This window comes from Triticum aestivum, chromosome 2A, assembly GCF_018294505.1.
Source record: "Triticum aestivum cultivar Chinese Spring chromosome 2A, IWGSC CS RefSeq v2.1, whole genome shotgun sequence".
In the NCBI taxonomy this organism is placed as follows: Eukaryota; Viridiplantae; Streptophyta; class Magnoliopsida; order Poales; family Poaceae; genus Triticum; species Triticum aestivum.
Window position 1 is genome coordinate 1,428,965 of NC_057797.1, and position 13,568 is coordinate 1,442,532.

General features: G+C 42.3%; 1 protein-coding gene across 8 annotated transcripts; it reads right to left on the minus strand.

Annotated features, from left to right (window-relative positions):
- Positions 1-12,788, minus strand: LOC123186887 (polycomb group protein EMF2B). 8 transcript variants are annotated; one of them, XM_044598573.1, is made up of 23 exons: positions 12,530-12,781; positions 11,190-11,411; positions 9,757-9,862; positions 9,135-9,297; positions 8,995-9,050; positions 8,782-8,896; positions 8,537-8,693; positions 8,382-8,447; positions 7,634-7,767; positions 7,035-7,094; positions 6,753-6,877; positions 5,633-5,694; positions 4,608-4,660; positions 4,276-4,329; positions 4,132-4,191; positions 3,705-3,754; positions 3,398-3,633; positions 2,515-2,590; positions 2,356-2,404; positions 1,514-1,597; positions 1,295-1,374; positions 511-600; positions 1-420 (listed from the first exon to the last, which is right to left on the minus strand). In XM_044598573.1, the coding sequence occupies exons 3-23, from the start codon at positions 9,789-9,791 to the stop codon at positions 297-299; spliced, it is 1,929 nt and encodes a 642-aa protein (XP_044454508.1). In that variant the 5' UTR covers positions 9,792-9,862; positions 11,190-11,411; positions 12,530-12,781; the 3' UTR covers positions 1-296. The 8 variants fall into 8 exon arrangements, 7 of the variants coding, with proteins under 7 accessions (XP_044454508.1, XP_044454505.1, XP_044454503.1 ...); XM_044598570.1 differs by having other exon boundaries at positions 3,398-3,624; positions 4,132-4,329; positions 11,208-11,411; XM_044598568.1 differs by having other exon boundaries at positions 3,398-3,624; positions 4,132-4,329.
- Between the last annotated feature and the right edge of the window lie 780 nt (positions 12,789-13,568).

Sequence of the window (13,568 nt, forward strand, 5' to 3'; positions counted from 1 at the left end):
CCAACTTTTGTGTTCCCAATGTTAATAGGTGTTTCAAGCAATGCATGAAACAAGTCAATAAGAAATGAAAATAATAATCCAAATAGAACAACAACATTTGCCGATTCGGCCAACCCAATTTAATCCCCAATGTAAGAGATCATCATGCCCTCGGGTGTAGCTCTGCGAGCCTCGACGAGGATGCCAGAAATCGAAGTGTGTCATGTTGCCCCACCACGCCACAAGCATTGGCGCCTGGACCGTCGGCGGGAACCGAGGACCAGCCCTGCTCAACCTGCCCAATGTTTCCTGCCAAGTCAAGATTGCTTGGGGTCCGCGCGTTGGCTTTCCAAGACCTCAAGATGTTTGTTGCAGATGTTCATGGTGCGGCCGTTCAGCAGGCCGTGGTTCCAGAGCTTGATCATAAGGACCCGCCAGCACCTGTTCATCCAGCATAAGAAATTATAGATCAGGCCATGGGTATGCTGTGTGAGGCATTCACAGCTGCAGCTCTCTAAACCAGTCGTTTACCATCGTAGTCTAGGGTTCTGCACGAGTTCCTGTCCATGCTGATGGGTGAATGCCTCGCAAGCCCAAGGTACATGACCATCAGCTAATATCCTGCAATTAACCTTTTCGGTGTGAGAAATGGAACGTGTGCCTTTGGGATGCAAGCAAACCGAACGTACCACATTTATTAGTTCCACGGGTTCTTTTCTACCATACAAAAAAAGTAATCAAGCAGGATGGAGCACGACTATTAGTTCCAGTGCCTGTTTGCTATGAAGAGAATGCAACAGATATCATAATTCAAACTTTACAAGCGTAAGTATTCATCACTTGGACATCTTGGGGCCTTCTGTGCCATCTATTTTTAGTAAAATTGTGAGAGCGGTGCTCCAAGTCCTTGTTACAGAATTCCAGTGACAGATGGTATAACTAAGTGTCCCATTAATAATATTTAATAATATGAGCTATTACTTGAAAGTTTATGATCATAGAAGTAATACTGCTGCGGCATATATCAGATTCAGCCATTCAGATTGACTTGGCAAAACTAAGCAAAAATTTGGTTCTTCTAAGCTATGTCGATGCCCTTCCAGGAAATTACCTAGTCCTTGTGTTTTTCTCATCACAGCATTTATAGGAACAAAATGATTAAAACATGACTAATGAGTAAAAACTACTAGAATCGGTTCGCCACGGCCCAAGCTGTGTACCACCGAAATAATAAATAGTTGCTGCAACCTGCAAGTCAAATCTCTCCTGTGTACGGTGATAGAACTAAGAAGGAAATGCTGCGGATAGGCCTGACCTCTGTCTCCGCTTAAACGAATTCCACATATGCATGATACGCTTCTCCTCTTCTGCAACATCAGAAAAACCACCAAGCAGCTGCATATGTACTCAGCAAAGTTAAAATAATCAGAATCAAATATTTTATAAAGGAATCAACTGAGCTCAGCTGTATGCGGAAGCATGCAATTGTTCCAAGTTTCTGCATGAGCAGAGCAAGAGGATTACAACATCTTACCGTCCTATCTTCGAAGTCAGCGATGTCATGATCAAGTTCGTCTTCACTGTCATGATCTGAGTAAAGTACATCCAGCTCCATTCTCTAGAAAAATGTAAAGCCACAGTCAAGCTAAATTTCAGTTGCAGGGCATAAAATTGCAATACAAGTGAGTACATTTGTATAAACTGACATCAGCAAGTTTTCATAAAAAGAATATTGGAAAATTTAATATTGTCATGCTTCATCTAGAAACACAGTGCTGGCCATTAAACTGATAGATCTACAAGTCACTAGTAAAAATGTAGTATCAACAAAACACTCGTATGCTTCTCGATGTAAATGATAGAGCCACACCTAATGCACAGTGTGCAGCTACAATGCTCTCACTTAGTCACCATGCTAGCATGGAGAACTTTCTTGGAGGACAATCAAACAATTACTTTGCCTTCTACTTAATACACTTGAATAGAACAAGTAAGGGGAACAATAACTACTACTCCCTCTGTAAACTAATATAAGACGTTTTAGGTCACTAGATCACTTTAGTTTACAGAGGAAATACTTTCCACCGACCTCTGCGAGTGACTGAACTCAATGCTTTATATACCAATGCAGAAATAGAGATGAAATAATAGACACAAAGGTTCAACTATAATTTCCCCATACGCGATATACATACAGTCATAAAATGAAGTGTAAATAAATTGTTTAAATATCCTCCATATGCGCAGGTGTTACACTGCAGACATAAATATGCATGTACGTCCGCTTCAATAGGTACATGCAACCAGAGAAGTGAAAGTCTAATTTAAAACAAGCATCCACAAAAAGATAACTGAGTGTTACATGATTTCATTCACCTGTGCCTTCTGAGAATGGAAGAACTCACGTTTTTTCAGCAGCGCATGACTGTCAGATGATATAAGCACAAACAAACAAGTTAGTTGAACAGCTTCCATCAGAAGATCCCCAAGGAACAATTCAATGGTAACAGGATATCAAGAACATAAGCAGAATACCTGGGGTCATCTAGATCAACCAGGAGCTTCCTTGCCCTATCAGACTGTAGAGCTGTTCGTTCTGGTACATTGATTCCTGAAAATATAGAATACATCAGGAAAATCCGCGAAAATTATGGGCAACATCAGGAACAATATATGCAACTGATTTCAGGCAATATACGAATCAGTTATCCACCAGAATAAGGAAAAGAGAGTAAACATGCGGACAGGGCACCCCGACAATAGGAGTGCCAGAGCACAAGAAAAACAGAAATCCAGGCAATATTGTAGGTTTTCCTCTGCATGCTAGCAGAATTATAATGACAAATCTACAATTAACCAGTTCACCAGAGACCAGACAGTAGCTAGTCAGGAGACTTTGCTAAAAAAAGCTAGTCAGGAGACCATATCGACCACAATCAACACTGAGGTAAAGGTTGACATTGCTGAACCTTCTAGGGTTCCTAGCATGCTGCAGTGCATGAAGTGTTAAGAAAATTGTTTGGAGGTTGGTTTGGGATTAGGATGGGGCGTGGGAGAAGAACTCGCATTTGGGTCTGCAATCTGACAGGATACTAAACAGCAAGATAGGCATTCCAACACAAATATCAGACAACATTTTGAGGGTTGGCAAAACAGGGCTGACGATAGTGGCAAATAAGGGCAAGGTTTTAGAAACGGGTGCACTGAAAGAACAGGCTTAATTGGTGACAAACTGAGGACCCTGACAACATTCGATAGCACATAATTTGTTTTCTCAAGGAACAAACATCAAACATGATAAGAAATGTGAAACATTTCAACCGACTGAATACTGGATAATAGATCAGAGATACTATGGTGTTTCCACTTGGATGTAGTTTGTTCAATATACCAAGAGCCCATTATATGTGAAACGTACCATTTTCCTTTGGGACATAATCCACCACAGACCCGTCCTGGGCATCTTTCGACGATCCTGATTCAGTCGTTTGTGCAGGTGGAGGAACTGTATTTCGTGGTGATCTTGGTTCCACAATATCTTGGTCCACAGGCACAGTCATTCCAGCTGATCCTAATTCCGTGATATGTGGATATACATCCTTCGTCTTATCAGTTGTCGTTTCTGATATTTTACACCTTTTAAACCTTGATGATCTGACGGAACAAAGTTAGGAAAATTGGGCAGAGAATTTAGAATTGTTGAAAGTAATGGAGTATGAGCGCACCGGTAGAAAAATACTCTACTGCCTGGATCATTTCCTGCAACAGTCAGAAGCTGGGAAATAAACAGAGAATTAGCTTTCCCAATTTAAAGCAGTATTTTTTATGAAAATGGAGCTTTAAAGCCAGGAATGTCAAAATTATGCCCAGATCATGTGGGTCAGGATCCTAACCGATCCCAGCTAACTCAAAAGGCAAGGGTGCACCCAAATTGGGCCACTTGGGTGTAGCCTTGACTTTTGGATTCAAAGAAAGCAAAACAAAGCTAGGACCAATATTGAGAGTGTATTACTGTAACATCCATACGAATGTAATACTTGAAACACTAGTAAAGTACTGAATTCAGCGACAATGTTTCCAAATATACCAACATCATTTTGTTTCTGAGTTAATGGATGCCGAGTACATCCAACATCCTTTATCACAACTTACCTCTTCTCTCCTGGTATCAATCTTCAGACTAACATTAACAGCTTGGTACTCTTTAGATACCTGTGTCGATAAGAAAAAAGAGCTAATTATCAAACAGTGCGATTGAAAAGGATTTTGCAATGGAGATTTCAGAGGATAACAAACCCAGAACTCGTAGCGGAATAGGTCATGCGACGAGGTTAAATGGCATTCCAGACCCTAGTATCACAATATGAGATATGGCTCTAGTCAACAAAAAGTAAAAGGATATCGATTTTAACAAAAAGATGAAGTGGAAGTATGGAGAAAGAAAACAAAAGCAGAATTTCCTGAGTAGAAAGATAAACATCACTGTCATGGTGCAAAACAACAAGAAAAATGTTTTCTTTACTCATAAATGTAGCAAGTGAAATTATCTTTAGAACCGTCACTTAGCAGCAACTGGAAACATATGGGTACATGACATAAGCTAAACAAAATGAATCTTGCGGTTTTACCTTGAAGCTTCCACATGGTACCAAGCAAAAAGAGCAAGTAAAGTCTTCTGTAACTGGTAAGAAGGAATAAATGTATCAATAAGAAATAACTTCTAGCAAAAAACAGGCAAAACAGGAAACTACATTCTGGATCTTGACCATGAACAGCAGTCAAAGAAAGTCAGATGCAGCTTGATGTCAGAAAGACGTACAACAAACTAGAGACGACTTCTTGCCAAAAAAAAATATTTTCTGCAACGTATTCCTTTAGCTTCAAAAAGCATACTGCCGCAGCAAAATCACTAAAATTGGTAATGAAATGACGACTTCAACTTCAGCACCATGTGCAAAACAGAAATTTAACAGCATAAACGGTCTAGTAATTTACTTTCTTGTATATCAATACACACAAACATGTACATAATGGATACCAAAGTAAGCTATCTTGTCTTGCAGTTCTTCGAGGATATTATCACATCACAAATATTTTGACACAATACAAACTTAGTAGCATAAATAAAAAAGTTGCCACAATGCTGATACTACTTCAGGTTCTTGAGTTAATGTGGAGTTTGCTATGGCAAAGGTGGTTCTTAAATATTCCATGCAAAATAGGTATTAACACTCATGATACCAAAGTCAGATTGGTTAAGTTTAGACTTAGGATACAGAGTCCTAATTTCTTAGCCTTCGGTTTGAATTGAAGCTCTTTTGAAGCTAAGCAAGAAAACACACACTCAACTCTTTACATTTTATTTTGTCCCTGCCTTTATATCTTAGTTTCTGCTATTCTCCCTCTCTCAGCGCCTGTTTTCATCTCCTGCCGGACTAATTTGTTCCCCAACCAAGCCACAAGTCACAACTAAATATCCTTACCCACATACACAACATGGATACAAAGAAAAGTCACTAGTTTCCATCCAAACAAAGATACAAAATGTGGATATGGGAAAAGCATTAGACATGGGACAGATGCCACTACATGATGCAAACAAGTGGCACTGAAAAGAGACCAAGGCGGAGATAGAGAGAGAGAGAGAACAAACCTTCGCTTTTGTACAAATTTTTGTAGTACTTGTAGTTAAAGAGCACATTGCCTGTTCGTAACCTGTAGAAACAACATTTACAGTGAAATTTGATATATCAAAGTTGAAGTGTATTTGACAAAAAATGGAACTCAACTACTCAAGCAATGTGCAAACATGTGACAACTAGGCCTGGTGTAACCCATGGGTACGCGCAACCAGGTTCCAGGATATGCTGACTTCTCACTTCTGCCTGTGCTCAAGGCTATGTAGTATGTACCCCCCTCCCCTCCCCCCCCCCAAAAAAAAAAAAGAATCCCGAAGGGCAAATTTGAGGGTGAATAACATATTAATTTGCTGGATAAGAATCCAGTCGACACCCTTGCAATCCCCAGTTCACCACATAAACAGCACACAATAATCCAATCAAGACATGAACACATCCCATCTCCCCTACTTTCCTATTGCATTGCATGGTCTCTGCCTTCTCACTTGTCACCCCTTTCAATTTCCTCGTCAAATCCTATCTTCCTCATCCCCACTTCCATAGTTGCTAAGCCAAGGTGGCGCCAGAAGCCATTTGCCTGATTGACACGCCTAAGGGAAAGTTGATTAGGTGTCACCAACCAGCAACTTGGTAAGACATTACGTCGGCAACATCCTCCATGTGCTGTAAGGCAGCTGTGCTCCCGGACATGTTCCCACCAGAACACAAAATATAAGTTGTGTGTTGAAAGTTTCTGAAGGTTTCTTTACCCAGTCCAAAGAGTTGAACACATGATCTAGTTGATGTTTCTCAGAATCTGAACCGAAAGGTTCCCAAAACAAGATTCCTTCGAATCTTAGTTTGTTTCAAATGCAGCACAAACTAGAGGAAAATCGTATTAGCAGATGCAATCTACTCAACCTAGTTGATACAGATGCGCTTTTAGGCCAGACCACCTAAAAGGCAGGACTAGAAGAAGTGAACATGATATGCAATGATTTGTATTTTACTCACAAGAGCAAATAAATCTCATGTTTGAGGGATAAAGTAATAAGCACTAAGAACATGCATTTCATATAATGGCAGGACTAGAAGTAGGGAACCAGGCTTCATTAATTTTTCAGAAATGAGCTATGTATGTTGAGTTACTGTTACCTTATGATTTTTGGTAGTAACGACTGTGGGACATCATCATATGAGTAAATATTGTAAGGAGATAAACGCATGTCTCTTGCACCAGCCTCTTGTACATCTATGCTTGCTTTTAGTTTATATGAACCCTGCAACATAAAGAGATCGAGGATCTAAGCAAAGCTACTGGAAGTAACTCACAATTTTCAGCAAACTGAGGTGTTGCTATATTCCAAATAATATTTACCCGGCAAATTTGGAAGCTATAACAATTAGATTACACAAAGAAAAGGAAAAGGAGCTTACTGTAGCATTTGCCTTTAGAGAACAAAATGTCAAACAACTGTCATGCTCAAGAAGTGATGGCTGTGTGCACACCAGAAGAAAAGCTGAGTCAGCAGACAATTTACACAGAAAGTAAAGATGATACTAGAGAAAACTGAGACTGAAAACAAGGAGACATGTTCTTGGTTGACACTGCAATTTGCCACTGACATGTTCTTGGTTGCCAATTTACCACAAGCACCATAGGTCATGTACTGTTCTACAGGCCTATCGCTCCACTTTAGCAAGCATTGAAAATTTTCAATGAAAGAATAGGTATTAATTTGCACCACTCATAAGGGTACAACTGGGAATTTACACCATATGATGAAGCCGGACAGTTTTTTGTGTTAAATAAATATATAAGAAAAGGCAGTCAAATGTTGAAAGTACATGTAGCAATATGCATTATAAATCGCCAAAACTCAAACAGGTGATTTCTTTTCGTGGAGAAACTGTCATATAACAATGGTGGCTCATCTATCCCATAATTATGAATCGAACTGAAGTTCAAATACGCAGAAAAAATGGAATAAAATGTCAGAATATGTAACATGTGCATTAATAACTTTGGAGCATACCTCTATGAAACCTGGGTTCATACTTATTTCTGAAGTTAATTCCACAGTATGCCCCAAACTTAAAGTTACAGAATCCAGAGACGAACCAAGTGAATCAATTGGTATTTTACCCCAGAAACATTGGCCTCCAAGCTCTAATAAAATGTACCAGATGTACAATAGTTAGTCCATCAATAAGACCACAAATGGATTTTTCATTCCTGAGATACAAAACCAGTGATTATGTTTATAATAATTTAAAGGCACAAATTTGAGACTATATTTGCTAACAGTGGAAGCTACAATAAAGAGAAACCCATGAACATGGTGAAAGATGAATTTATATTACCCACAAGAGAGAGGGACTTTGGCATGCATGTCCTTGTCGAAAACTAACCACACATTTTTTAGGATAGTTTATTGCTTTGACCTTAACTAGTCTAAAAAAAGGCGCTCGGTGTACCACCTGCAGCAGGTGGTGGTTTAAAGGGTTTGCTTGTTTGGCATTCATACATGGTGTGTGCTGGATACTGAATATTATTAAGCTTGAGAGTAAAGTAAGGTTGCCCCCTTCCATCTTTTGGATGCAGAGGTTGAGCAATGGCTTCTAGCATCCATTTAGCCAAGATTTTGGTGTTTGAGAAAAACAAATAGATTAACCCCAATATAACAAACTACTACCTCTGTAACTATTTATAAGACGTTTTTAGAGTCTATGACGGTGTCAAAAAATGTCTTATATTAAGTTACAGAGGGAGTCATCACTTACTTTGAGGAGAAGAATACTCCGCATGGTTCTCTGAGCAGTTTTCACTAAGATTTTGCCCACCTTGGCCTTTTTGAAATGAAGAGAAAATTGGAATCAGATTTTGTGGCAGCAAAGAAGCGTTACCCACAAATAATCACATAGGATGCAGACTATACCACGGCTAATAAGGATAATGTCAAGGCTGCGAACTTGGGAGGTTGATAAACTCTTCATATTGGGGATGGTGAATGTGGCTTCAGTGTGGCCACTGTCTCCAGATTCACAGAAGGAAGTCAGGACACAAGCCCGGCTGAACCGATACATTGGAGAATGCTGCAATGTGAAGCTACCAATAAGAAAAAAGACCATCTGATAGACACATAACACTATCTTCCATGAACTTAAAAGGTGCTGTGCTTACCCCTTCACCTGGAGCATCATTACTAGATCTAGCTAACAGAACATGGAGAGGAAAGATACCATGTGCTGGCAATCGAGTATTTGTGCTTCCAGAAATCGATACTGATATCTGAATCCTGCATTTATCAGCACAAACAAACGCAGGTCAGAAATATGAAATAATGCACCCATAGGGTGAGAAATACTTCATTTTAGAATCATTCAATATTTTTACCTCTTTTTTCGTTTTGCTTCTATCTTATACCGAAGGCATCTTTGAAGCGAAGGGGGCTGCAAAACTCAACTGAGTCACTGGTATTTAAAAGTAAAGATGCATAAAAGAACAGTTACAAGTATGGGACAAAATCTTGTTACCTTTTTAATGGCTCTTTGTCGAATAATATTGTACAGCTCAACTGGCTTGCAGTATAATGCTAAACTTTCCTTAGCGGAAAGTTCATCATCTGGAGATAGCTGAGCTCTTGACTTCTGACCACACGTCTGTTCTGTGGACCTGGGGTAACTGAACCCATTGTTCCTACACAAACAACAGATGCATCAAAGAAAAAGAAGAATCCATCTCATATCAAGAACAAGGAAACCATCCACTATCATACAGAACAACTTGACTGGTTCCCATAACTAGCCAGCAGTAATACATGGATCCCCAGTGAATAATCACTAACTGCCAGAGATAGCCATTTACCAGCAAAACTCACATGGAACCCCATATAAACCCAAGGACATCAGACCTGACATGCTTCACAGTACACGGTTATCCCAACATTGAGTAAAACTGAAAGCATCCAGTGGTTTATTAACAGTATACCTCTACAGTGCCAAAAAATCATACGGAATTTGGATTCCAGACCTACCTACCAGATTGTGACAGAACCTTGCAGTTTGCAAAACAGCAACGCAGAGACACTCAAAGCAAAAGAAACATAATATGAGGTAACATAACAGTAAAATTTCAGGAAAGCAGGTAGCGGATTACGCTGCATCATGATTAGGTAAAGCTAGACCAGGCATCCTCGCTGTCAAGCACTTCGACTCCCGCTGGGTCACAGGAGACCACCAAAATCAGCACATACAACAAGTATCTGCACAAAGAACCATATGCACAGATTTTGCATCAGTAAAAAGGCATAGAAAACTACAACTAGGTAACCAAGAACTGGTTTAGATCCTGCAGAAAGATCTGACTAATCATGGCTGGAAGACTGGAAGTAAGATAAAACTGCGACAAATCGAATCGAGGACTTACCAACAAAAGAGGTGTTACCCTGGCTAGATCTATAATGACGGCCAGAGGAGATCAACCGCTCTTTAGTGTTGCTTTTCTATATATTATTTGCCATTTCATAGTTCAGATTATTGTTGGCATCCATTTGTCAACCTATTTTTAGCAATACATAATATGGCCTTATTTGGGCCAAGATGGCCTGGGACACGTTGAATGGGCACAAGATCCTGGGTCGTACCAGCCAACTGAAAGCAGGCCCAAGGAGCCTGAACTGGCCCTCCAGCTTGCCACCAGACTCGAGCTCAGCTCGGCGAAGCACATAAGACACAAAAACAATGTTCACCCCGACAAAAATAGAACGAGGTCGATAAAGCAGGAGCAGCCTCAAGGACAGCTCCGACAAAGCAAGTGGACGCTGTCAAATCTCATTGCCGGCAAGCTTGGTTCCTAATTTACCTTTTGGTTGTGCATAACTTACACACCCTTGAGGTAGATGGCAGCATGCATGCCTCGACACGCGATGGGGAAGAATCTGTTAACACCCAACGCATATACTGCTAACTGATGCGACAATGGGGTCTCCGAATGGAAGGAGAAGAAAAAAGAAAGGCAAGATGTTGCCTCCTAACTGAACATTGTTAGCTGCAGGTTACCTTTTACTGCCTGTGCTACGGCACAGAGCCGGCCGGGTTACCTCTACTTGCTACGTTGCTAGATGGATAGATCTAATCCGCTGGGTTGGCACTGGGACTGGTAAACGAGAGCAAGACCACCAGCACCACCCTCTAGCTGCCGGTGGCACGGCCACGTCCTAGCAAATCTGCGAAAGATCTGCCGGTGACACAAAGATCCCTGGAGGCTGGAGCAGAGCAGTTAAAATGAGTTACTACTTGCTGGCTGCCATGGCAGGTCCTAGGCTTCACCGTCGGCATGGTGCCATGGCTGAGATCCGCCTTCATCGGCGACAGCGCTCCGCTGTGTATCGTCCAGGACTCCCTCAAACTACTTGGGTAAGGATGAATTACATCTCCTGTTCACTTCAGTTTACAGTTAAACACGGCAACTAGGTAACCAAGAACTGGATCAGATCCCGCAGAAAGATCTGACTGCTCATGGCTGGAAGATCTGACTGCTAATGTCAGGAAGTAAAGATCAAACTGCGACAAATCGAATCGAGGACTTACCAACACAAGGGGTGTTACCCTGGCTAGATCTATGGTGGCGGGCAGAGGAGATCAACCACTCTTTTTGTAGGCTCCGGCAGAAGAACGGCGGCGGTGGCGAAGTGGTTGGGATGTGGTGGGATTTGGGGCCTGGCTTGCTTGACTTCTTTCCTGTACCTGGTCAGATCCAAATGGAGCGTGCGACCAAGCCCTGGTACTGAAGGGGATGTGGATCCAGCGGTGCTGCATGTATTTTCAGATGTCCAATTGAGGAAACAAAAATCGAGAAAAAGGTACCAGTATAAAAATGGGGATGCGCTTAATTTTTAGTGCGGACGGATGTACTGATGTGAATGTACTGCAGCCGCGTTCGGTACATACGCATCAAACCAGGGGCGGATGATGGATTGCGATATGGATAGTTTTAAATTGATCTAGTGTTTGCTTTTTTTACTTTTGTATATGTTATTTGTCATTTATCATTCAGATAGTGTTAGCACCTTTTCTATATATGTGTTCTTGTCAGCCACTGTTTTAGCAATATAATATGGCCTTGTTTGGGCCAAGATGGCATCGGGCACGTTGAATGGGCCAAGACCCCAGCCGTACCAGCACACTAAGACCAGGCCGAAGGAGCGTCAACAAAGCCAAGGACACACAAAAATGAAAACAGAATGAGCTCGGTAAAGCAGGAGTAGGATCACCAACAACGCGAGTGTAGGCTGTCAAAACTATCGATTGGGGTATGGATCGAACCGATCCTTGTCGTTGCCCGCAAGCTTGGTTCCAGAATTGCGCTTGGCCAATTCAGAGCTCAAATAACCTACAACTGTAAAAAGGTGCTAGTACGACAGTTGTCACATAGTGATAGTGGTCGCTGCCCCTTGTTAGGATGTGCGACGACAACATAAGCGTTGCATCTCGAGAAGGAGCCAAAGGTTTTGAGTTCCATCCTTGGGACCAAGACAATCGGTCCACATCGCCGGAGGCTCGATTCAGAGGCTCATTCTGAACATTGTGCGGATGCCTCTGTGCTGTGTGCAGCTGGTTTCTTGGATTTCTTGCTTTGGGAGAGCATGGCCGGGCAATTAAGGGGAGGGGATCCCGTAATCCTGCCAAGAATTAATTACTTGCCATCCAACGTATGTATAATAATGGACGTGATGTGGTAACCGTCGACGGCGATGGATATATATCCCCGAATCAAACAAGAAAACAAAAATGGTGACCACATCTCTACTGGATTGGAACTACCAGGGGCGGCCGCGAGGGAGGGAAGGCGCCCAGTGGAGTCCCGGGGAACCGCGAGCTAGCTGCCGGCCCCCGTGGAGGAGAAGGAGATTTCGAGAGAGGGCACGAACCTAGGTCAGCCGGGTCGTCGTCGGCTCGGCTCGGCGCGGCGCGGGATCCCGCTCACAGTCGCCGGTGGCAGCGCGTGGCCGCCGGGAAGGGGCGCGGGGCGCGCGGGAGGAGGGCGCCGGCCGCCGGAGGGAGGAGCGCGTGCGGGGCGGCGGCGCCGCCGGATGAGGAGGGAGCTGGTTTGGTTTCTTGGTGGGAGATTGGCGCTGCGACCTCTCCACCGAGACGAGACGAGCAGAGCAGGTGCACGTGAAATAAATGAGTCCCTTTTTTTTTTACAAGTACCCCGTGAACTAATATAAAAGCATTTAGAACACTAAAAATAGATAGTGATCTAAACACTTTTATATTACTCCTACTGAGGGAGTATAAAAAAACTTATTATGGGCAGCGCTAGGCGTCGGGCGGGTGCCCGGGGAATAAAATCAGCCCTCCTCGACCGACCGTCCGATCCTGTTGAGAGTTATGATTGCGGTGTGGTCGACTGTAGCAGCACAAAGATTACTCGTCACTGGAAGGTATGTTTTCATTAACGAGCGGAGACCGGTCGGTGGAAAGTGAGCACCATCGACGGCTCCAGAGGTGCGACCATCACGGCCGGGGGAGAAGATGGCTTCGCGGCGACTGCTGGAGCCCATCGACTGGGAGGATGGAGTATCATTCCCAACAAAAGAGCAGGAGGCGAGTGTTGCTGCGGGTGTTTCGGACTCACATGTAAATTGCCATTTTCCTGCAATAGAAAACTTATACATGAGGAAATTTAGTTCATGGTGAATATGAAATGTGATGGTGCATGTAGTGACCTATTCACGTGATTTTACCTCTTGCATTCTATATTTGCTCAATGAGTCAACCTTGAATAGTCAAACTCCTGCTTAAGAATAAAATGATGGGGTTTATTCATCTTGCTTGAGTTTACTTTGTCTACATCATGTTATCTTGCTTAAGGCGTTACTTCGTTCTTTATAAATTTAATAATCTAGATGCATGTTGTATAGCGGTCGATGTGTGGAGTAATAGTAGTAGATGCATGCAGGAGTC

Bases quoted from the DNA above. Each gene is read 5' to 3' on its own strand.
- LOC123186887 (XM_044598567.1), bottom strand. From the start codon at position 9,518: ATGTCAGGTCTGATGTCCTTGGGTTTATATGGGGTTCCATGTGAGTTT. The intron at 2,591-3,397 runs GTACGTTTCACA...CTATATTTTCAG, and splicing joins TTATGTCCCAAAGGAAAATG to GAATCAATGTACCAGAACGA. The intron at 1,375-1,513 runs GTAAGATGTTGT...GTACATATGCAG, and splicing joins CTGACTTCGAAGATAGGACG to CTGCTTGGTGGTTTTTCTGA.